General features: G+C 36.4%; 1 protein-coding gene across 1 annotated transcript; it reads right to left on the minus strand.

The window, feature by feature from the left end:
- Positions 1–16,708: 16,708 nt before the first annotated feature.
- Positions 16,709–18,623, minus strand: LOC109109147 (E3 SUMO-protein ligase ZBED1-like). The gene is made up of 2 exons (XM_019122261.2): positions 17,724–18,623; positions 16,709–17,381 (listed from the first exon to the last, which is right to left on the minus strand). Exons 1-2 carry the CDS (start codon positions 18,566–18,568, stop codon positions 16,709–16,711), a joined length of 1,518 nt encoding a protein of 505 aa, XP_018977806.2. The 5' UTR covers positions 18,569–18,623.
- Positions 18,624–24,195: the final 5,572 nt, after the last annotated feature.

Raw genomic sequence — 24,195 nt, forward strand, 5'->3', positions numbered from 1 at the left:
CATTTGAAAATAATTTTGATTCAAGCCATTATGATTACAGAGGTATAAACTGAAAAAGCAAATATATCTACTACAGTTCTGAAAAGTGTCTGATTGAGTGCCTGAGCAATGGGGTTAATTTAAATCCTTTTCATCAACTTTGGGAAAACGTTTATGGCTTTGGTGTCTGATGTCTTGTCAAAGGATCTCTGCAAATACGATATGGTTCTAGTGCTTTGACCCATAATAAGAAGAATAAATATGTAAACAGTATGTTCCTAGTACCATTCTAAAACCTTCATAATAATAAAAATTAAACTATACACATATTAAAATCTCTAATGATCAATTTGAAGGAGGCTTGGCGTTTTACACCCATATATGTAGTAAAAGAACACCCACACTAAAGGATCAGTGCAAGATTATTATTGATTGTGTTCTTACAATACATACCTGATGATTCTAGGATTGTTACAGCAATCTCCTTACGCAGCTTTGACAGGTGGTGCTTATTGGAAGGTATGACGATTTCAGATGGTGTCATTGGAAAAGCCTCCACTGTCTCCTTAGCCATCTGTTGGATACATAAATGTAATAAAATAAACTTGCAAAATGAATTAGACACAGCAGAATAGGAAACTGATATATTACACTATTGAGATATGCAAAAATGAATGTTGTTCCAAGGCTACATTAAATTGTATAGTTACCTGCATGACATAAATGCCACAGCTGTAACCATCTTTCTGTATGCTGTGGGGCAAGACACCTGTTGTCCATTTCACATCCACCCACTCAGTTTTATTGAGAACTATTTGCCGCATCTTGAAGTATTGTCTAAACATATGTGAGAATTGTATATTATTGCATTTACAATTGGTCAGTATGTCACTAAACTATTACCTACGATGTTAAGAATCGCACTTCATATTGTACTGTTTGACAATAAAACATAAATAATACAATACCTGAATCTATAACAGCAAGTTCGGAATCTTTTTCTTCATCATTCCCTTGGGGATCCACCACAAAGGCTTTCTGCAATGTCCTGTTGAGATACTATTAAAAACATATAGTTTATTTAGTTTTCCATGTCCGTAAGTAATGAACTGTGATTTGATCATTGTTTTACACACCAGAAATTTCCAATGGTTACTGTGTACTTGTATGAATCCAATGATGGCATCATAGCTCTCAAAGTTGACCTGCAAAAAAGATGAAATATACCACATTAATTGGGCTTGTCCTTCTGACCTTTTCATTGTGCATCAAATAATAACTGTAAAGTCTAACCTTTTTGTAAGTGTAATTTGACATTGCAGACCTCTCCCCAAATACAATGACACCGGCATAGTAGTGGTTGAATAAAAATATTTTTCTTCCACAGTCTTTTGCATTCAACAGTGTTTGGAAGTAGCATTCAATAACCTGATAACAATAAAGAAAATTAAATTTATGCCCTTAAAATTTATCACAGTATTTTTTATATATATATTTTACTTATTAGTCTACCAGTACTGACACTGAACCCCAATGACTTTTTAATTTTTTTTAAATTCAGTGTATAAATCAACTGTATACAACAACAATAATTGTGTTGTAATAAGACATAATGTACGTTCTGTGTATATATTTACATTTCATGTCCAAAAATGATTTCACATAAAACTCTAGCACTACAAATATGACAATACATGCTGAAATGTAGGGTCAAAATCAAATGTAGCATTTACAGTGGTAGGTAATGTAAATCCTAACATTTCTAACTGTACATCAAGGCTTGCAAAACAATGGTAGACATATAATTACCTCCCCATTCAACCAGTTGTGTGGTTTGAGGCTTTTGAAATCTGTTATGTGCAATGTATATATTGCATCCGTGTCAAGTGACTTCAGCACTGCAACTACTATTTCACTGTCCTTTGAATTCCAAGAAGCCTAAAAAAACATTGTATTGTACATGAAAAAATAAATAATATAATGCATATTGCACAAACACTACACAACAAGAAATGACCAAAGATCTAGAATTTATTTGATCAAAGCGCTGGAACTTTGTTTACATTTTTATGAACATCCTTCATCCTTCATCCTGAACAGCATATGCAAAACACTTCCATAGAGACTTGGAGTAGGATTCTTTTTTCTTTTTGTTTTTCTTTCTGCTAAGTTCTACAAGGACACATAATTTCTTGTTGTCTACAAGTGCACTGATAAATAAAAGGTCTTGATATATATTAAAAGCATGTAAATTTATCCATAGTGGATATTTTATGCAGATATGTAAGAAAGTTAATGAAATGATCTCTTAACAGAGGCACATTGTCACACACACGCACACACACACACATTCATTTTTGTGAAAATTGGGAACATCGCATAGGCGTAATGGTTTTTATACTGTACAAACTGTATGTGCTATTGGCTTAAACCTACCCTACACCTAACACCTACCCCTCACAGGAGACTGTGCATTTCTACTTTCCCCCCAAAAACTCACTCACTCACACAAAAGTGGGGACATAGGGTAATGTCCTGAAAAGTTACCTTCACCTTGTAGTACCTGTGTCATTGTACACATTTATGTCCTGATTTGTCACAAAAACATCCACACACACACACACACACACACACACACACACACACACACACACATTATATAACAGATACAATTTTTTATTTTATTTTTTACCTGTACAATGTCATCATGACAGGCATGAGTTGTGGCCTCTGTGTCTGTTTTTTCCTTTTTGCCTTTGTGCTTTGTTACAGAAGCTTTTGATGCCTGTGAAAACAAACAGAAGATAATTAACATTTACCTTTTTTGTGAAACACACTGAGAATAATATAGACTATGTGTAAAATAACATGTCGTCATGTGCCAAAAGTTGACTTAGTCTTACCTGTGAAGTGTCTGACACAACTTCAACACTGTCTGTTCCTTTGATTTTGGTTTTGGGCTGTGCTTTTGATAGCTATGAAAACAAACAGAAGATAATCAACATTTATGTGTAGATATGAAACTACAAATGTTAAATAGTTTATATGTATTTAAATATGCCTTCATGCCTGTGAAGTAGTCTTACCTGTGAAGTTTTTGATGCTCCTTTGACATGGTGTGGCTTTATCCTTCTGGACCTCTGCTGCCGAACAGAAACTTTTGATTCCTGAGAGGACAATCAAAATGGAATCAATATTTATATGTTGTTGTGATAAAAATAGCTAATGTATTATTCTATATTGTCCTGCCCTTGAAAGTGTCAAAAGTTGACATATTCTTGCCTGTGAAGTGTCTGACACAACCTCAACACTGTCGGTTTCTTTGTTTTTGGTATGAGCTTCTGATACCTATTAGAACAATCAGAAGAAAAGCTACATTTATGTGTAGTTGTGAAAATATAAAAATATTAATTAGTCTATATGTAATTGAAAACAACGTCATGCCCTTGAAGTAGTCTTACGTCTGAAGTTTTAGACACTCGTTTGACATGGTGTGGTTTTGTGTTTCTAGACTTCCGTTGTGGAACAGAAGCTTGTGCTTCCTGAGAAAACAATCAAAATGTAATCAATATTTATCCATGGAATCCATGTTGTTTTGACACAAATTATTAATGTAATTGTCTACATTGTCATGCCCTAGAATTGCCCTTATTCTTACCTGTGAAATTTTGGACTCAATTGTGACATAATCTCCTTCCTCACTGGACTTTGGGTGACCGACTGAAGGTTTTGATGACTACAAAAACAGACAGAAATAAAGGACGTGATGCAGTGTGTAACAATTCACTTTTCTGTTAATAATAGAACATTGTATTATATAATTTCATCTTTCTATTGTCATCTATGCATATTTTTAAAAAAATTATTGGGTTTTAAAATGTCCATCCCTAATACTCACTTTTGCTTTTGGAGAAGGTATTACATCTGGTGTATGAAAGTACTTTGTTTTATTCCTATTTCGGTCACACACGCTCTTCTTGGCCCATTTTTCTTCAGAGTCCTCCAGTCCTCCTTTTTTCACACTGAAACACTTCTGTAATATTCTGTCAGGAAGGTTGTGTTGCAGAATGTGCTCCCTGTACCGGCCTTGTAATGATGCATACATTTTTTGAATGAATGTTGCTGGACGATGGTGCAGTTTTTTCTGTAATATTTTATCTTTTAAAATGCAGAACCAGTTTTCTGCATGACAATTTGTGTCATGGGTTTTCTGTACTTCATCGTCATCTGTAGACTCTTTAGCGTTGTGTCTTGTCAAATCGCCAAGCATTATCCCTGACCAGAGTGGGAAAATTGGCATATAATCTTCCATGAGAAAATCCAGTATCCCTGGACAATGGTATTTATTGTTGCCAATTTCTGTTTCTTCTTCTGGATCAACATTACACATGACAGTGTCAAGTACACTATCAAATTCTTTGGTGAACGGTGACCTGGCCAGTATGGTTTTCGCCTCTGAAGGGATGTAGTCATCCACTGGCGGCTTCACATCAAGTGTGTCTTCTGGAATTGTTATTCCACTAATGTGGTCATGAAGTTGTTTCAGACACTGGTTGACACACTTTGTGTTTTGTTTAGTGTAGAACACATGGCACATGCATTTGAAAATTTCTACTGCCCTCTTAAGACTTGTGGTATTAATCAGTTGTGCCACACAGTGAGTGGCAAATTCCTTCAAGCCTTTGTCAGTTGTTTTTTTGCCAATGGCTCCTTGCACTGCCTTAATTATATGGGCAGAACATAAGTGAAGAACAGTTTGTCTACTAAAGTCTGTGATTGTGTCATTCCCTTTCACTAATTTGTAGCATTCCATTAGATACATATGTATGTCTTGTTTGTTGAATGACAACAGGACACTCTGGATGAGTGCCCAACTGTAGTCGGTTTCAACCTGGTGTATGTTGTATGTTGTCAGTTTCCGTATCTTTGTTACAGTCTGATGCAACCAGAAAGAAACATTTGGGATGGTGTGGTCATTTGTTACCATTTCAGAGATGGGGAGAGGAGGCTTGTCTTTTCCATGCCCCGGTAGAGTGATGCTGTAATACAACACCCTCTTTGCCTGACTTGGGATCCGACTCACCACCCCTCCAGTTGCATCTAAATGCAGGGTAACAGGACATCCTTTTCGGAGGTGTTGAATGAAAATTACCAGTCCAGTCTCTGTGTATAAATGAACACCAAACGGGTCCACCTGCAGATGCTGAACATATCCAGGGCAAAATCTGTAAGACTGATCTGTGTCTCTTATGATTTTCTGAGTCAACATCAGCTCCAGGATCACATCATCATGCAGTCTGCAGCTTTTCCGAACTTCACTGGAAATTACTTTGAGTATGTTTTTACTTAAACTCCTACTGATGTTTCCAGACATCAACTCAGGAATGGGTGTTTTTCTGAGATTTCTGTAGTACACATTACTTACTCCTTTGAACACTTCTTTGGCAATCTTGCCTCTCTTTTGATAACTTGCAGGGCGGGACCCTACCTCCTCTTTCGAGTCAGTTACCTTACCAATTCTTGTAACTGTAACTGGAATTCGTTTGTCACTGCTCAATGGTTTTTGTCTGATCCGGAACACATAATGCGCATTGCAAGATTTAAAGGAACATGATGCCTTCACTGTCATAAATGGACAATGATACTTTCTACTGCGAGCAACCTTTAAATGCTGGTACGTGAAAACAAGTGTGCAGCAAGGATTTTGTTTCCTAAATTTTTCATAAATGACGTGTGTCCATGATGTCTTCAGTTTCCTACTTCCCGGCAAAGGCCTTATCTTTTTCCACTTCTCTGCAGAAATGTAAACTGTAAAACACTTGGGTCCTGGCCTTGTGGTTCTGTATTTTATCTTTTGATGTTGGTCTAGCTTTGGTGCCTCGCCACGCTCTCCATCGCTGTCCGTCAGCCCCACAGGTGAGGGATGGTCCGCAGACTTTGGTGTCTCACCGCGCTCTCCATCGCTCTCCGTCAGCTCCACAGGTGAGGGATGGTCCGCAGGCTTTGGTGCATCGCCGCGCTCTCCATCGCTGTCCGTCAGCCCCACAGGTGAGATATGGTCCGCAGGCTTTACATCACTGCCTTTATCATCATAGCTTTTTGGTTTCATAACATGTGTTCTGAGTCCTCTTCTATTTTGATGCCAAACAACATGAAGCCATCTACGGTTTTGATAAGTATTCACTCCAAAAACAGCTATAGACAGTTCTGACCATACCTCTGAACTCCAATCCGTTTTTTTCATCCTTATATTGACACCATCAAACTTGTCAATAAGTCGTGCAAGTCCTCCAGATTTCATCCATAAGTTGTGTTTTTTTTTTTTCACTCTACCCATTTTTAACATAAAACACTTTCTAAAACCAAATTATCCACATTGCACGTGCAGAATGAATGTCAGCGTCCAATAGTGATGTAACGAAACTTAAACACAGTGGAATCCTGGGATGTAAAATTATTTATTTTATTTCTTTGAACGACTTCTTGATGCATAAAAATATTACAGTCTAAATGTATAAATAACTTTTTATCGACTCTATTTAAAAATATATGTATAAAATAAATATATGTGCGTAATATTCCGTTTAGGCGCTGTTCCAAATAAGGCCAGTTGGTGTCACCAACTCAATTAGAAATGCTTTTTATAACATACATTGTTGTTGCTGTAATGTAAACGTTATTTATAAATATTACAAAAACAGATTTTAAATTACAATTTTTAATTCCTAAAATGTTTTTAAAGATGAAAATATAATTTACTGTAAAATAAAGTAAAATTCGTGTAACTGCAATTTGTACAACTCATATATCTGCCTGGATATTAAGTATCTTGCAGTGTCTCTATTAATGTCTTATATAATAAAAACAACAGCAAGTTGTGTCAATTAGGTTTTTTGTTCAATGTTATTTATTTATTTGTCATATTGACATGTAAAATTTCAGCAAACATAACTGTGCTTATAAAAAAAAAATATTAACAGAATAATGTAATAAATGACAAATGACAATGAACATAAAGAGTTAAAAAAGTAAAATAAAATTATATACAAACTGAAGACAAAGTTCCTGTAAAAACAGTTTTTTTATCATTGCAGTGAGTGTGATTGAGTGGCAGTTTCTCTCTGCAGATGATGAGGTTTTAGGATGTGTCAGCATATGAAATGCAAAATTAAGTTTACAGTTACAACGTGTCTCCTTCCATTTACAATTGTTTATGCACTTCACAAAAAGGAAGAAGTTATATAAAGTCTTGGGCAGCTGTGACTGGGCATGTATACGCATAAACCCAAGTAACAACAACAACAATAATAATCAAACAGCATGGTGTCACAATATGAACAAGATGAAAAGTCAAGTGCAAGGCAATTGTGTTTATTTTATTGTGATAGGCAGAACTAGACTGAATATAAACAGTCACTGGAAGCTCACTTAACCGAAGTCAACAACTCGTAATTCATTATCTCCTCCAGAATAGTGTAAATGAAACTTTAAAGTCCAAGCAGGTGAACCCAGCATAACAGGTAAGTGCAGCACATAAAGATCAGGATTCAAGAGGTAAGGAAGGAGCAACACAGGAGCTTGCAACCTCAAGACCAGCCGAGTGAATGAGCTGAATGTCCTTATAAGCAGTGTAGCTAAGTAATTTCTGGTGGTGCGACTTAGAAGTCTGGTGATTCTGATCTATGTGGCAGGCATGGCATGTGGTTCTGTGACATATAAATTCAATATATTGTGGTGTATGGAAAAGGGTATGGTCCCCCACAAAGCAGCCTGAACATCTTCAGCACCACGGAGAGCATCATCAGAGGAAGCAACAGGGGCTGTGCCACACAGTAAGAGGGTTCAGGCCCGATGACAGCTCCAACACAGGTGTTCTCCTTTTTCCCTCTAACAGGCTAACTCAGCTGCAGGCTATTGGAGACAATCAACAAGCACCACATAAAAGGGAACAGAGAGGCATCAGTACTGCCTCAGCCGGGGAGATGAGCAGATGCTGGATCACCCTAAACCCAGATACTGGACTACTCTTAGGGACAGAGGCTCAGTGGGGTTGTGAGTAGCCTGAACACTTTGAACTAACCCTCCATCTCTTCTGTCTTCTCTCCAGAAAGATTGATCTGCCGCCCCAGAACTAACCACAGAAGGAAGAAAGGCTTTAGTTACAGTTTTTCCCCATCCCCTCTCCCTCACCTTATTGAAAAAATAAAGAGAATTAAGTTCTGCTCCACAGAATACCTGCCTGGTGCATTGTCTGTGTGGCCAATTTGTGCTAATCTCACCAAATCTTGTGTTCAGGGGCTTACAATATTAATTACCTACTTAATGGAGAAGAGTAGCGAAGTATACTCAGCTTGTCAGAGCTGCTCACACTGAGCAAAATGTAATCAAAAACCTAAAAAAAGGACAGAAACCATTTGTTTAGAAATAATTTACAATTTCAAATTTAAACCTGTATTTAAAATTAGGAATGAAATCATTTACCTGCAGGGAATGTGTTCAGACTCTGTGAAGTTGGATTGCTATCTCCAGAAAAGCAGTAATGATGTTATTTGACAGTTAAAGATTTGAGGTAAAAAAGGTCCGGGAATGAAAGAACCATTTCAGCATTAAAGTGTTCCCCGGGATGCATAGGTTCTAAATAGAAACTTTACTACTCCCAGCTCTGTGTGGATTAATTCCAATTTATTTTTATAGCTCTTTTCACAATAAATATTATTTCAAGGCAGCTTAACAGCAAATGCATTAGCAGATTTTAAATAAGTGTGTACTGGTCTGTGCTGCCATATTCTGTGGCGAATTTGCTTACAAGCAGTAAGGGCCTTAAATCTTTACCAGGAAAAAAAAAATTCTGTTGTTTAACAAGGTTAAAGAACATGATTTGGAGGGACTCAGTTCTTGAAAATAGAGCATAAAAAGTGATTATTATTATTATTATTATTATTATTATTATTATTATTATTATTATTATTATACGTTATTAAAATAATTGTGTGTGTGTGTCTGTGTGTCATTTTTTTACCAAAAGAGGCCATAATCCCAGACACAGACTCTCACACTACACACTATAGCCTGGACTACATTTCCCAGCAGCCATTTCAATAATAACACCATGCACCTGAGACCAATTACACACACACAGCTACAATCAATCAGACATGCTTTATAAGCATGGACTTCCTCTTCAAACTGCTGAGTATTGTTCTGCGTATAGTGCTGTCCTAGTGTTAGCTGCCTTACTGAGCCATTCTGTGTTTCTGTTTAATCTCCAGTATTGTTCTGCATTTATCGTTCACCAAGTGATAGCTGCTTTACGCAGCCCTTTCTAGTTTTCCCTGTCTTACGGAGCCCTTTCTAGTTTTCCCTGTCTTAGTTCCTAGTCTCAGTTCTTAAATTTAGTCTGTGCTATACCTGTTTGCTTATGTTTAGACCCAGCCTGTGTTTTTGACCACATATCCCTCTAATAAAGCTTGGAAATGGATCTGCACATCTTTCATCTTGTTTGTCCAGTTACAGTGTGTGTAATGTGTCATACTGGTATTCCCCTAGTTATGGGGTCGAAATGTCCCCACAGGTATTAAAATTTTGACTCTGTTGGAAGGGGGACAACACATTTTCTATATAGCACCAAAAGTGGTTCCCCTATGATTACGAGCCAAGAACCACTTTTGGTGCTATGTAGAGTGTATAGATGAGCCACACCTGCATATAATATATTTATATATTTACCATAGTAAAAAGCTATAGTAATAATTAGTATGTAAATGACATAATAAAAAAAAAAATTCACTCTGTGGACATGGACCCCAGGGCTGAACGTTGTTTTTAGGCTTTTGAGGGGGGCGCATATATATGCAAAACTCTAATTATTCTTATTAGTTTCTAAAGTGACTAAAGTCAGTCAAATTCAGATAAGAGAAGTGAGTGATTTTCTTAATTTATTGTTGTATTGATGTTATCAATGGAAAAAAAGCATCTGGTAAGTTTATTTTTTTAAGAGAAAAGAGAGGTTGTTGTTTATTAATAGTCCCCCCTCTATTAATTGATACTTTGAGTCTGAGTCTCCCTGAATAAAAAAAAATCTTACCAAAAAATGTTAATTCTGGACTTGCAATCTCACTACACACCAGTAGGGGTACAAAGACAGGTTGTAAAAGATGCCAACTTTCACTCTCTACTGATTTACACTGGATTCATGTCTCTATTTTCCTGCTGATGAAAATGATGTAAAAAAAAAAGAATGTTAACTTTGGAAATGCAATTCCTTAATCAGCCACTAGGGTACAAAAGAGGTTGTGAAAAAATGCCCACTGTCCCCCTCTTTTGACTGTCACTTGTCTCATGTCTCCATCATCCTGCTGGTGAAAGTAATTACAAATAGAAGGATCATTTTGGACATGCAATTCCCTAATCAGCCAGGGGTAAAATAAGAGGTTGTGAAAAATGCCCACTGTCCCCCTCTATTGATGGATACCAGTTTTATGTCTCTATCTTTCTGCTGAAGAAAGTTATTACAAAAAGAAAGTGAATTTTGGACATGCAATTCCCTATTCAGCCACTTGGGGTAAAATGAGTGGGTTGCAAAAAATGTCCACTATCTGCCTCTATTGATTGACACTGGTTTCATGTCTCTATCTTCCTGTTGAAGAAAGTTATTACAAAAAGAAGGTTAATTTTGGACATGCAATTCCCTAATCAGGCACTTGTGGTAAAATAAGAGGTTGTGAAAAATGTCCACTATCTGCCTCTATTGATTGATACTGGTATCATGTCTCTATCTTACAGCTGAAGAAAGTTATTACAAAAAAAAGGTTAATTTTGGACATGCAATTCCCTTTTCTAACAGTAGGGGTAAAAACAATGGTTGTGAAACATGTCCAATGTGCCCCTCTATTGACTGTCACTTGTCTCATGTCTCCATCATCCTGCTGGTGAAAGTTATTACAAAAAGAAGGATCATTTTGGACATGCAATTCCCTAATCAGCCACTTGGAGTAAAATAAGAGTTTGTGAAAAATGCCCACTGTCCCCCTCTATTGATGGACACCAGTTTTATGTCTCTATCTTTCTGCTGAAGAAAGTTATTACAAAAAGAAAGTTAATTTTGGACATACAATTCCCTAATCAGCCACTTGGGGTAAAATAAGAGGTTGTGAAAAATGCCCACTGTCCCCCTCTATTGACGGATACCAGTTTTATGTCTCTATCTTACTGCTGAAGAAAGTTATTACAAAAATAATTTTAATTTTGGACATGCAATTCCCTATTCAGCCACTTGGGGTAAAATGAGTGAGTTGCCAAAAATGTCCACTATCTGCCTCTATTGATTGACACTGGTTTCATGTCTCTGTCTCCCTGTTGAAGAATGTTATTACAAAAAGAAGGTTAATTTTGGACATGCAATTCCCTTTTCTAACAGTAGGGGTAAAAACAATTGTTGTGAAACATGTCCAGTGTCCCCCTCTATTGACTGTCACTTGTCTCATGTCTCCATCATCCTGCTGGTGAAAGTTATTACAAAAAGAAGGATCATTTTGGACATGCAATTCCCTGATCAGCCACTTGGAGTAAAATAAGAGTTTGTGAAAAATGCCCACTGTCCCCCTCTATTGATGGACACCAGTTTTATGTCTCTATCTTTCTGCTGAAGAAAGTTATTACAAAAAGAAAATTAATTTTGGACATACAGTTTCCTAATCAGCCACTTGGGGTAAAATAAGAGATTGTGAAAAATGTCCACTGTCCCCCTCTATTGACTGTCACTGGTCTCATGTCTCCATCATCCTGCTGATGAAAGTTATTACAAAAAGAAAGAAAATTTTGGACATGACATTCCCCTTTTCTACCAGAAGGGCTAAAATGAAAGGTTGCGAAAAATGTCCACTTTCCCCCTCAATTGACTGTCACTGGTTTCATGTCTCTGTCTCCCTGCTGTAGAAAGATATTACAAAAAGAAGGTACATTTTGGACATGCAATTCCCTAATCAGCCACTAGTGGTAAAATGAAAGGTTGTGAAAAATGTCCACTGTCCCCTTCTATTGATTGACACTGGTTTCATGTCTCTGTCTCCCTGCTGAAGAAAGTTATTACAAAAAGAATGTTAATTTTGGACATGCAATTCCCTAATCAGCCACTAGGGGTCAAATGAAAGGTTGTTAAAAATGTCCACTGTCTCCCTCTATGGACTGACACTGGTCACATTTTTCTATCTTTCTGCTAACAAAAGTAATTACAAAAAGAAAGTTAATTTTGGACATACAATTCCCTAATCAGCCACTTGGGGTAAAATAAGAGATTGTGAAAAATGTCCACTGTCCCCCTCTATTGACTGTCACTGGTCTCATGTCTCCATCATCCTGCTGATGAAAGTTGTTACAAAAAGAAGGATAATTTTGGACATGACATTCCCCTTTTCTACCAGTAGGGCTAAAATGAAAGGTTGTGAAAAATGTCCACTCTCCCCCTCAATTGACTGTCACTGGTTTCATGTCTCTGTCTCCCTGCTGAAGAAAGTTATTACAAAAAGAATGTTAATTTTGGACATGCAACTCCCTAATCAGCCACTAGTGGTAAAATGAAAGGTTGTGAAAAATGTCCACTGCCCCTTCTATTAATTCACACTGGTTTCATGTCTCTGTCTCCTTGCTGTAGAAAGACATTACAAAAAGAATGTTAACTTTGGACATGCAATTACCTAGTCAGCCACTTGGGGTAAAATGAAAGGTTGTGAAAAATGTCCACTGTCTCCCTCTATTGATTGACACTAGTTTTATGTCTCTATCATTCTGCTAACAAAACCTATTACAAAAAGAATGTTAATTTTGGACATGCAACTCCCTAATCAGCCACTAGTGGTAAAATGAAAGGTTGTGAAAAATGTCCACTCTCTCCCTCTATTGATTGATACTGGTTTCATGTCTCTGTCTCCCTGCTGTAGAAAGATATTACAAAAAGAATGTAAATTTTGAACATGCAATTACCTATTCAGCCACTTGGGGTAAAATGAAAGGTTGTGAAAAATGTCCACTGTCTCCCTCTATTGATTGACACTGGTTTTATGTCTCTATCGTTCTGCTAACAAAACCTATTACAAAAAGAAGGTTAATTTTGGACATGCAATTCCGTTTTCTGCCATTAGGGTTAAAACAAAGGTTGTGAAAAACGTCCACTCTACCCTCTATTGATTGACACTAGTATCTTGTCTCTGTCTCCCTGCTGTTGAAAGTTATTACAGAAAGAAGGTTAATTTTGGACATGCATTTCCCTAATCAGACACTTGGGGTAAAATAAGAGGTTGTGAAAAATGCCCACTGTCCCCCTCTATTGATGGACACTGGTTTTATGTTTCTATCTTTCTGCTGAAGAATATTATTACAAAAAGAAAGTTAATTTTGGACATGCAATTCCCTATTTAGCCACTTGGGGTAAAATGAGGGGTTGTGAAAAATGTCCACTATCTCTCTCTATTAATTGACACTGGTTTCATGTCTCTGTCTCCTTGCTGTAGAAAGATATTACAAAAAAGAATGTTAATTTTGGACATGCAATTACCTATTCAGCCACTTGGGGTAAAATGAAAGGTTACAAAAAATGTCCACTCTCTCCCTCTATTGATTGACACTGGTTTCATCTCTCCGTCTCCCTGCTGAAGAATGTTATTACAAAAAAAAGGGGAATTTTGGACATGCTATTCCGTTTTCTGCCAGTAGGGTTAAAACAAAGGTTGTGAAAAATGTCCACTCTCTCCCTCTATTGATTGACATTAGTATCATGTCTCTGTCTCCCTGCTGTAGAAAGTTATTACAGAAAGAAGGTTAATTTTGGACATGCATTTCCCTAATCAGACACTTGGGGTAAAATAAGAGGTTTTGAAAAATACCCACTGTCCCCCTCTATTGATGGACACTGGTTTCATGTCTCTGTCTCCCTGCTGAAGAAAGTTATTACAAACAGAAGGTTAATTTTGGACATGCAATTCCATTTTCTACCAGTAGGTGTAAAATGAAAGGTTGTGAAAAATGTCCACTGCCCCTTCTATTGATTGACACTGGTTTCATGTCTCTGTCTCCCTGCTGTAGAAAGATATTACAAAAAGAATGTTAATTTTGGACATGCAATTACCTATTAAGCCACTTGTGGTCAAATGAAAGGTTGTGAAAAATGTCCACTCTCTCCCTCTATTGATTGATACTGGTTTCATGTCTCTGTCTCCCTGCTGTAGAAAGATATTACAAAAAGAATGTTAATTTTGAACATGCAATTACCCTATTCAGCCACTTGGGGTAAAATGAAAGGTTGTGAAAAATGTCCACTGTCTCCCTCTATTGATTGACACTGGTTTTATGTCTCTATCGTTTTGCTAACAAAACATATTACAAAAAGAAGGTTCATTTTGGACATGCAATTCCGTTTTCTGCCAGTAGGGGTAAAATGAAAGGTTGTGAAAAATGTCCACTCTCTCCCTCTATTGATGGACACTGGTTTCGTGTCTCTATCTTTCTGCTGAAGAAAGTTATTACAAACAGAAGGTTAATTTTGGATATGCAATTCCATAATCATCCACTTGGGGTAAAATAAGAGGTTGTGAAAAATGTCCACTGTCCCGCTCTATTCATTGAGACTGGTTTCATGTCTCTGTCTCCCAGCTGTAGAAGGTTATTACAAAAAGAAGGTTAATTTTGGACATGCAATTCCCTAATCAGCCACTTGAGGTAAAAAAGGGGGTTGTGAAAAATGTCCACTGTCCTCCTCTATTGACTGACACTGGTTTTATGTCTCTATCTTCCTGTAGACCAAAGTTATTACAAAAAGAATGTTAATTTTGGACATGCAATTCCCTTTTCTGCCTGTAGGGGTGAAACAGAGGTTGTGAAAAATGTCCACTGTTCCCCACTATTGATTGACACTGTTCTCATGTCTATATGCCCTTTAACTAGAAAGCTATTACAAAAACACCGCCTACTGAGCTATAGCAAAAAACGAAGAAAACTTGCACTTTCCACATGGTCCCTAACTGAAGGCTCTGCTGAGAGAGAGCTCTCCCAGCTTAATGCACATTGCGACGGATTGCACGGGGTCGTGCTTATGACATCGAGGGAAAATATAGAAAAAGAAGTCTGTGAAACATGATCAACTTTGTCCTTTTTACTGCCACCCTGTTTAGTTTTTTTTAGGGCAATTCGTTTTGGAGTTATTGGCGTTTACCGCTGAATGTGTCACGAATATCGAAAACAAAACCAACTTAACCCCGCTAATTAAACACACTTGAACCACCTAATCAAACTCTTACTAGACACACTAGAAACATCCAGATAGTGTTGAGGCCAGTTGTAGCTAAATTCTGCAGGGCACTTGCCCTCCAGGATCTAGTTTGGAGACCCCTGTCCTACAGAGTTGTTACTTTGCACATACTTTTTGATCATTACAAATAATAATGTAAAATGATTTTCTTAGAATAGGAAATATGCTGTCTCTCGCATCACATACATTAGTTAAGCATGTGGTCTTGAAGAGGATCCTTTTTTTTCTCTCATTTGGACTCGGTCTTGACTTGGACTCGAAACTTTTGGACTTGGATTTGACTTGGACTCGAAACTTTTGGACTTGGACTTGACTTGGACTCAACAAAGCTGGACTTGACTACAGCTCTAGTGTTCCCTAGGAATCAAACCCACAACCTTTTGTGCTGCTAACGCAATGCTCTACCACTGAGCCACAGGAACACAATTGAAATGAAAACATTTAGCTTTTAATCTGTATAGATTAAAAGCTAAATGTTTTCATTTCGATTCATTCTTGGTAAAAACAAAACAAAACAAAAAAAAAATTCCTTCAGGTTCCATATGCAGATCGAAAATAAGAACGGTCCAGCATTTAGAAATAATTCTTATTAACTCTGCTATTATTCTTGATTTTTCAATTATGCCTTTACTGTGTGACCAAAAATGGAGTATTTTCTGATCGCGCTGGTGCCTCGTGCACATATTCATTTGAAACAGCAGCCATTCACCGAGCCATAAGGCGTGAGTAGCGGTCCACTTTAACATATGTTTGCTAATTATGATTTTTTCCCGTCAATACTGAAGCACTCGTGAACTACAAAGCCTATTTTACCTAATGAATGAGAGAGGTAAGCCCAACCTTACCTTATGTTTCACTTTAAATTATTATAATTTTTATAGCTAAGCCTGTATTATAATTAGTGCTGTCAATCGATTAAAAAAAATTAACTAATTAATCGCACAATCTTTTGAAATTAATCGCGATTAATCGCAATTAAAAGACAAACTTTTTGGATATGTAAATGTAAAATGTAAATAATTAATGTAAACTCAAGACAAAGAAACTATTTAAATTCAAAATATGATTGTTTATTGGAATTTTTGTTTAACTTGTAACACAGATTTTCTCATGTAAACAACATACCTGCAATAAACCATCAATATCCTCCAAATTAACTGTTGGCCTTGAAGGCCATATTTATTACAGAAATAAAAACACAGGCATGTAAGTGCCATTTGAATTTCAAAACAATCAATGCCAATAAAAAACAAAAATGATTTCCATGTTGAATTCTAAGTGGACTGCAAAAAAATTCCAAAGTATAGTCATTGCAAATATGGAAATTGGAAAATAATAATAATAAAGGAATGAATACAAACAATTGTACTCATTGTAACGTTGTATTGCTGAGAGTTGAGAACATTAATTATGAAGTAGAAACTATTTTGCTTAGTCCTCCTTTACATTCAGCCAGTTGCTGAGACAGACCAGTCTGTTGACATTATCAGGGGACAATGTGGCCCTTTTCTTTTGAATGATGTGACCTGAGAGTGAGAACAGTCTCTCACAAGGCACCGTTGTAGCAGGGGTTGACAGATACTTGCATGCTATTGGTGCCAGCCTTGCATGTGTTGCTTCTCTCTTTTTCCACCACTGTAGTGGACAACCCTCCATGTGCAATTTGGGCTCTGCTTTGTAGCGGTTAAGACACTGTTCTATGGACTCTTCCTCTTCATCTGACTCTGAATCAGAAGAAACCAGCAAGACGGAGGTCCTTCTCTTCTTTGGTGGCTGTTGGTCTGTTGTCTCTTTAGACTCTTGTTTTCCAGGACTCTGTGCCATTAACAGCTTGCTTAGTAAAGCCCACACCTCATTCCTTTCATCTTTGGGAAGACACTTTAGGTCTTTAAACCTTGGGTCAATTGCAGTAGCGATCTTCAGCCATGTGAGATTAGTGCTGTCCTTCCTTTTAGATAGGTCTGAAGTAAAATCATTTTTTAATTTAACTACATAGGCTGGATCATCCTCTGTGGACTCCATAATTTTGAACAAGTGGCACAAGGCTGGCAATACCACTGAGCAGGAGATGTACTGCTCTCCTCCCAGCAGTTCAGTTACATATCTGCAATGGAAAGCACAAGATGTTGCTATTAAATGCAAAGAAACTAATTTTGTGCCAGTATGTAACATGTACACTTACACTCTCACACTCACTCATTCTCTCTCTCTCTCTCTCTCACACACACACACACACACACAAACACACACAATTGTATTTTATTTACATTACATTGTTCAACACCATATTTATTTCTTCTTCACCTTTTTAATAATGTTTTACACTAATCTTAACTTATTTTTATTTTTGTTTTACGCAGCATGCCTTGGCAGCGGGCACACAGGCACACACAGATTGGGGGATAGTGAAAACAGACAAGAGACGGAGAAAATAATATTAATCTACCTGCAAGGTTCAAGTAGTTCCTCCAGCTTTTGCAGTTTGGCGAGCTCCTGTGTAGTCAACATGGCAACATTGCTCTTTTGCTGAGCCAGGGTAGTGGTCAGTGGAGATTTGTTTCGCTGAATTCGCTTGACCATCTCTAGGGTAGAATTCCATCTAGTCGTAACGTCCTGAACGAGAGGTTCTTGTTTCTGTCCACATGCAACTTGCTGTTCCATTAGTTCGTGAGCGTTGGATGGACTATGCTTAAAGTGCCCAACAATCTTGCGACATTTAGCTAGGACACTTTCAAATCCACTGCCGTGAATGGAAACTGTGACAGTTCGTTGCAAAATGTGGGCCGTGCAGGGCAGGTGTTCAAATGGAAGTAGTCTCGCGGCAGCAACCATATTACGAGCACTGTCAGTGCCAAGTGTGCTGAACTTGTCCTCGATTTTCCATTCTCTTGCCACATCGAGAAAATGATCCGCACATGCCTCAGCGTACTGTCGTTCCTCAGTTTTAGACACGGTTAGTGCGAATGAATGCAATTTCCATTCTTTATCAACGAAGTGCGCTGTAATGCCTAAGTAGTTGTCATTGCTCACAGAAGTCCAGTGGTCCCCTGTCAGTGCGATGTGTGTCGCTTGCTGTAACGTGTTCATCCTCTGTGCCTTCTCATCGTCATACAAAGTGTGTATTTTTGACATGATGGTTCCTCTTGAGGGCATATTGTATGAGGCGTCTCCGGATGCAGTTCTAATGATGTCCCGCAGTCCATCGTCATCTACTATGTTGACGGGTCGGCAGTTTTTAGCTATCCAAATAACCAAAGCATTCATTACCTTATCACTTACAGATCTTGTCATTTTACCACGAACGCACTCCTGCAATTTACATTGGCGAGGCCCCGTAGAGATGGTTTCGGTGGGGGGGTTTTGCTTTTAAGTGATATGCCAAAGACGAATTACTTCTGTGGTAATTAAATTCGGCTTTGCAAAATGCACAGATTACTTTTGTTTTATCCACAGAACCTTATGTTAGTGTTTTTTTTTGTTGTTGCAGACTAAATGAAGAGTAATTTTTCTTGTGGATGTTTGTTTGGTAGTTGAACACACATAGGCAACAACTGGAAATAAAAAAAAAACTGCAACCGCGTTAATTGCGTTATTTTTTTTTAACGCGTTAAATATTTCAAATTAATCGAATGCGTTAACGCGCTAATTTTGACAGCACTAATTATTATATACTGCAATTATATTATCTATTAGAATTATATATTTTTTATTTTTGTTCTGTTCTGATAGTTTCGGTTACTATACAAGTTACAAGTTAATTTAGGCTATTTAACATGCACTGTGACATTTGCACCCGTTTCAATTTATAAACGCCCTGAGATTTTAAACTCTGTTTAATAGTACTGAAGTTGAATCTAGTATAAAAAAGCTTTAAATTGCTTAAATTATTTCTATGAATTAAAGTAGTGTATTAGTTTTCCATTTTGGAAACCAAGCACCCACTTTTTTTCTTTTTTAAATCTATTATTCGCTCGTATATCTCCTACAACCAAGGTTTTTGTTTTTGTTTTTTTGAGGAAGGTACCACTGTCAGGGGAGTAATTACATCATCATTAGGGTTGCCAATTAACTTCAGAAATGGAAAATAAGGGATAATTGTGATTCTTTCTCTTTTATTCTTTAAGAAAATAGTGTTTATTCTTGTAGAAAATAAGTGTTTATTCTTTAAGAATATAAGGGACAGAATAAGGGACGATCCAAATATTTGTAATGTACAATAATGTAGGCCTATATCTTCCTGCAGTTAAAAAGTTATCAGAAATAATAATTTTTGTTTTGCTTCACCCATTTATGTACAATTAAAGAATAATAATAATGTCATACAAAAAAATGCCATTGTCCTGAGTAAATTTTACCATTATAGAATTGTGACTTTACAAGGGTAGTAATTTAGGAGGTGAAAATATTGTGAAATTACAAATGCCATGGAATTTTAAAGCATGACAACTGAAGGTCTATGAAACGTTAGTCAATAAAGCATTTTTTTTAAACAACGGCACTTAAAGTTTTGAACTAAAATATTTTTTTAACCATATAGCCTGTGAATAAATAAAATGCATACTTTCAATGAAAGAACACTTAGAGAGAGTGTAGGTTGTTTCTGGTGTTTGGATGTGTACTTCAATATAATGAGGTCCAATATTAAGAATAGCCTACACTAGGTTTTTTTGTTTGTTTGTTTTTCTCTCTCTATTTAACAGCATTAACTTACAGTGAAATACATCTTCCTTCAGGTAGACTGAATGTTTTCCTGCCTTGCTAAATGTTGGGCTCATGATCAATAAGTTGCATTCGCCTCAAACTGATTTTGTAAAATCAGAACGCTGAAGGTGAACCTGGGTGCAGTTGGCGCAAGTCGTGCTCGCTGTGAAGCGGGAGCAGCTGGCAAAGGATTCCGCTTGGTCTTCCTCAAACGTCTACGTTCAAACAACAATGATTTTCACAAAAAGAATGATTAATTATCAATTGAGAATTTGTTATTACTATGGTCTAGTGAAAATAATAATATGGGCTGCAAGAAAATAATGAAAGAAAAAAAGAGTAGGGCTGCTGTGAGTGCAGGCAGCATATTTTCAACCCAGTAACATGACAACACACCTTTCCACGCAGCCAAAAAAAAACCTAATTCAGTTCAGCTGGAGGGGGTTGTTTTTTTTTGGAGTAGTTCTGTATAGGTTGTGGGGGTTGAAATAAAGGTGTGAATCTCTTGCTCTTTATATGGACAGTGTCTTATGAGGGTTTCAAACTTGCAGAGCAGGTTTAGGCAATAGGACAAATGCCTCGTTTGGTTTGGCTTTTGTCATTTTTGGAACTGCATACAGAGTATTACATACATTACAATATAATATGTTTTGTTTTTTGTTTTTCTCAGGAGAAATGAGTCGCCTCTGAGAGAGAGACAAAGAAACTGCCGAAATAGATGCGCATCTGCCAAAGAGAAAAAAACATTTGTTCTTAATGTATTTGTTGCTTTGTAGCTACTATTTTCAGTTTTGCACTGTTTTAATTGTTCGCGCAACGCTGCAGTCGTTTTGGCAATACAAATGTAAAAATATATTGCAGTAATAAGAAACTGTCCCTAGAGCTCATGTAGACCTAATTATTTTTAGTTTCATTATTGGGCTATTCATTACTGATGTGACATTCGCAGTCAAAACCTGGAGCCGGATTCAAGTCTTCTCAGAATTTATGCAAACGTGTATAAAATGCTTTAAAAACTTTAACAGAGATGTCTAGAGGGTATTTAATAGGTCTGCCCCCCACGTAAGATTTTTCTAGTTAATAGTAGCCTAGTTTAGAGAACCTTTTCATGATATGCTAATTTTTTGAGATTTCATTTTGGGTTTTCATGAGCTGTATGCCAAAATCATCAGTATTAAAACAATAGAAGACCTGAAATATTTCAGTTGGTGTGCAATGAATCTAAAATATATGAAAGTTTAATTTTTATCATTACATTATGGAAAATAATGAACTTTTATCACAATATGCTAAATTTTTTGAGAAGGACCTGTGTATATATATATATATATATATATATATATATATATATATATATAAATATATATATATGTAACCCCTCTCTCCCGGGTCCTCGCCGCCACACCTCATACTCACTCCGAATGAGAGTCGAACCCGGGTCTCTGGCATGGGAGGCAGACGCACTAACAAGGAGGCTAAATGACTGCAGCCACTAGCTAGTGTGTCTCTTGAGATCAGGGGAGTGAGGTTTAGCTGCACAGCACCTACTTGCTGGCCTCCGTTATATATATATCCCCTTATTTTACTAAGGCCTAATCCTTTATTAAAAGCTAAGCCCTGTCTGTGAATCACTTGTTTTACTTAAATGTGATGCTATTTTCCTGCTCAAATAGTTTTTTGTTGTTGTTTTTGTTGTTGTTTTTAAATTTTGTGGGGGCAAAAATATTTTTTTTGCATGTAAACTGAAGGATATTGTTTACTTTGAGTGACTTTTTGATTCAAACCATATTAATCGCAATCCTGCATGTTCTCTGATAGAAAAGAGTAAAAATCAAGATTGGCTTGATCATATTTCTGTGTTAATTCAATGTTAAATAAGTGGTTTCATTCAATTTCATTTTCATGACCATCTTGATCTCTTTTTCATCATTGAAATAACATTATTTGAGGGTGCAAACCTGACGAAAAATCAATGTTAAATTTCAAAATTGATTCAATGATAATTTGGTTGATGCATTAACATTGATTCTGCATTGATTCAGTATTGGTCTTCTATCTGGACAGGTTATGTGTGCCACATGTTGGGTGAGTAGTCCTAAATGTTTGTTATAAAATCTATTCTGCCTTTTGATTAATAAGTTTAGCGTCTTGTACTTATTAGCTGTATTATATCTGTCATCCAAGGCTGACTTTGCATTTCACTGCATTTAACTAAATACCTGCTAACTAGGGTGATTAAACGTAATCTGTCGCGTGAAGTGATCTTTGATCAGTTAATTATTCATATCAAGTTCAAAGACGTAAGTTGTACTTCTACCACAGTAACTGAGATTTTACTGTGATATTTGAAGTTAAAACACAAACACAAGACACTTTACTATGGTAACTGTGGTTTTGCTGTGGTAGTTTTGGTAAAAAAAAACACATAACTACAACGCTTATCATGTTTTTACTGCCATAACTTTAGTTTTACTGTGATCCGTATACAGTAGTAGTAGCTCAGTAACTGCCAAACTTACTATGGTTTTACCACTATAATGGTAGTTTTGATGTGCTTTTACAACAAATATCACAGTAATCACAACACTTACCATGCTTTTAATACATTTATAATGTAAAATGCAAAAACCATAATTTAAATCAGTATTTTTTTTCCATCTTGCAGTTCATTTATACCAGTTTATGTTTCTTTATTCTAAATATTTTTCTCACATTTTTTTATCATTCTCAATATAATGCTATTTTATTTTCTATCCCTTTCTTTTATATATATATATATATATATATATATATATATATATATATATATATATATATATATATATATATATATATATATATAGTTATAGTTATTATTATTATTATTATTTATTTATTTATTTATTTATTTATTTATTTATTTATTTTTAGCTGAGAAGACCTAAAGAATGCAGTCAACCCAGTCTTTTTTGTGGTTGAGGTATTCATTCAGAAACAGAAGACAGAAAGAAGACATTTGCAGTGGTAGGTCACTGTTAGTTTTACCCTTTTATCAAACATTCCTGCTTATAATTTGCAGCATTTGTTGTTTCTTAAACTTTGTCTTAAAAACTCCCTATAGCCCCATTAGTAAGAACATCCGTAAACAAATCTCGCATTTAGTATTAATAATTCAATATTTCAGCTTAACACTTGTATGATATTGTACAAGTGTACTTGCAGATAATCCTTCAACATTTACTTTACTGCTGTCGTTAGTTATTGCCTCAGCCCCTGTATAGTCTCATTTGACACTATTGCAATATTTGTAAATCAGTTTCACCCCTTCTTGGAAAGTAGTCGGATGTCCCACAAAGTCAGAAAGTTTATTGTCCATTGACTTCTTAATAAATTGTTTCAAATGGGCCCCATCAGTTCATGTTCCAACTATACATGATCTGTCTCTCTGCTAATTTATGCAGATGGGAGTTTTACTTACTCAAATATGTCCTGAGGGCAGAAAGGAAAATGATTGGTTTACAGATTCAACCAATGAAATTGAAGCAGAGGCGGAGTCAGGAAATTTGAACGTGTAGATGGAATACTTCAGACAGATACGTTACTGACGCTTTGTGGGATGCATTTATTGCAAGGTAAGTTAATTTACCATGTATTTTCATGAAAAAAAAAATTAACATCTCTAACATTTAATAAAATAATTAGAGAACAAAGATGCACAGAACAAATAATCATGGTCTAAATATAATATAGCATGCATTTTTATTTGACTGCTACATCTGTTGATTGCACCAAAGCTGTTTATGTGGTAACAGGAGTAAAACACGCTTTTCCAATGTTACAGCGACGTCTGTGAAACCAATATGAGCGAAAAAAAGAACTTGTTCATATATCCTTGATATTTCATCAGTCAGTTAGCATTAGGATTAGCATTAGCACTGCTCTCAGGGAGTACTCAATATTCATATTACTGTTATTTTTAGTGTACCATGCGCTGCTCTCAGGGCAGAAGCACTCAATATTCCTTATTACTGTTATTTTAATTAATTATGCGCTGCTCTCAGGCCAGGAGGACTCAATATTCATATTACTGTTATTTTACTAAACTATGCACTGCTCTCAGGGCAGGAGTAATCAAAATTCTTATTACCGTTATTTTACTAAACTATGCGCTGCTCTCAGGGAAGGAGTACTCAATATTCATATTACTGTTATTTTTTAGTGTATTATGTGCTGCTCTC

Source organism: Cyprinus carpio, chromosome A21 (assembly GCF_018340385.1).
Source record: "Cyprinus carpio isolate SPL01 chromosome A21, ASM1834038v1, whole genome shotgun sequence".
In the NCBI taxonomy this organism is placed as follows: Eukaryota; Metazoa; Chordata; class Actinopteri; order Cypriniformes; family Cyprinidae; genus Cyprinus; species Cyprinus carpio.

Bases quoted from the DNA above. Each gene is read 5' to 3' on its own strand.
- LOC109109147 (XM_019122261.2), bottom strand. From the start codon at position 18,568: ATGACAAGATCTGTAAGTGATAAGGTAATGAATGCTTTGGTTATTTGG. The intron at 17,382-17,723 runs GTAGATTAATAT...TTTCCATTGCAG, and splicing joins GAACTACTTGAACCTTGCAG to ATATGTAACTGAACTGCTGG.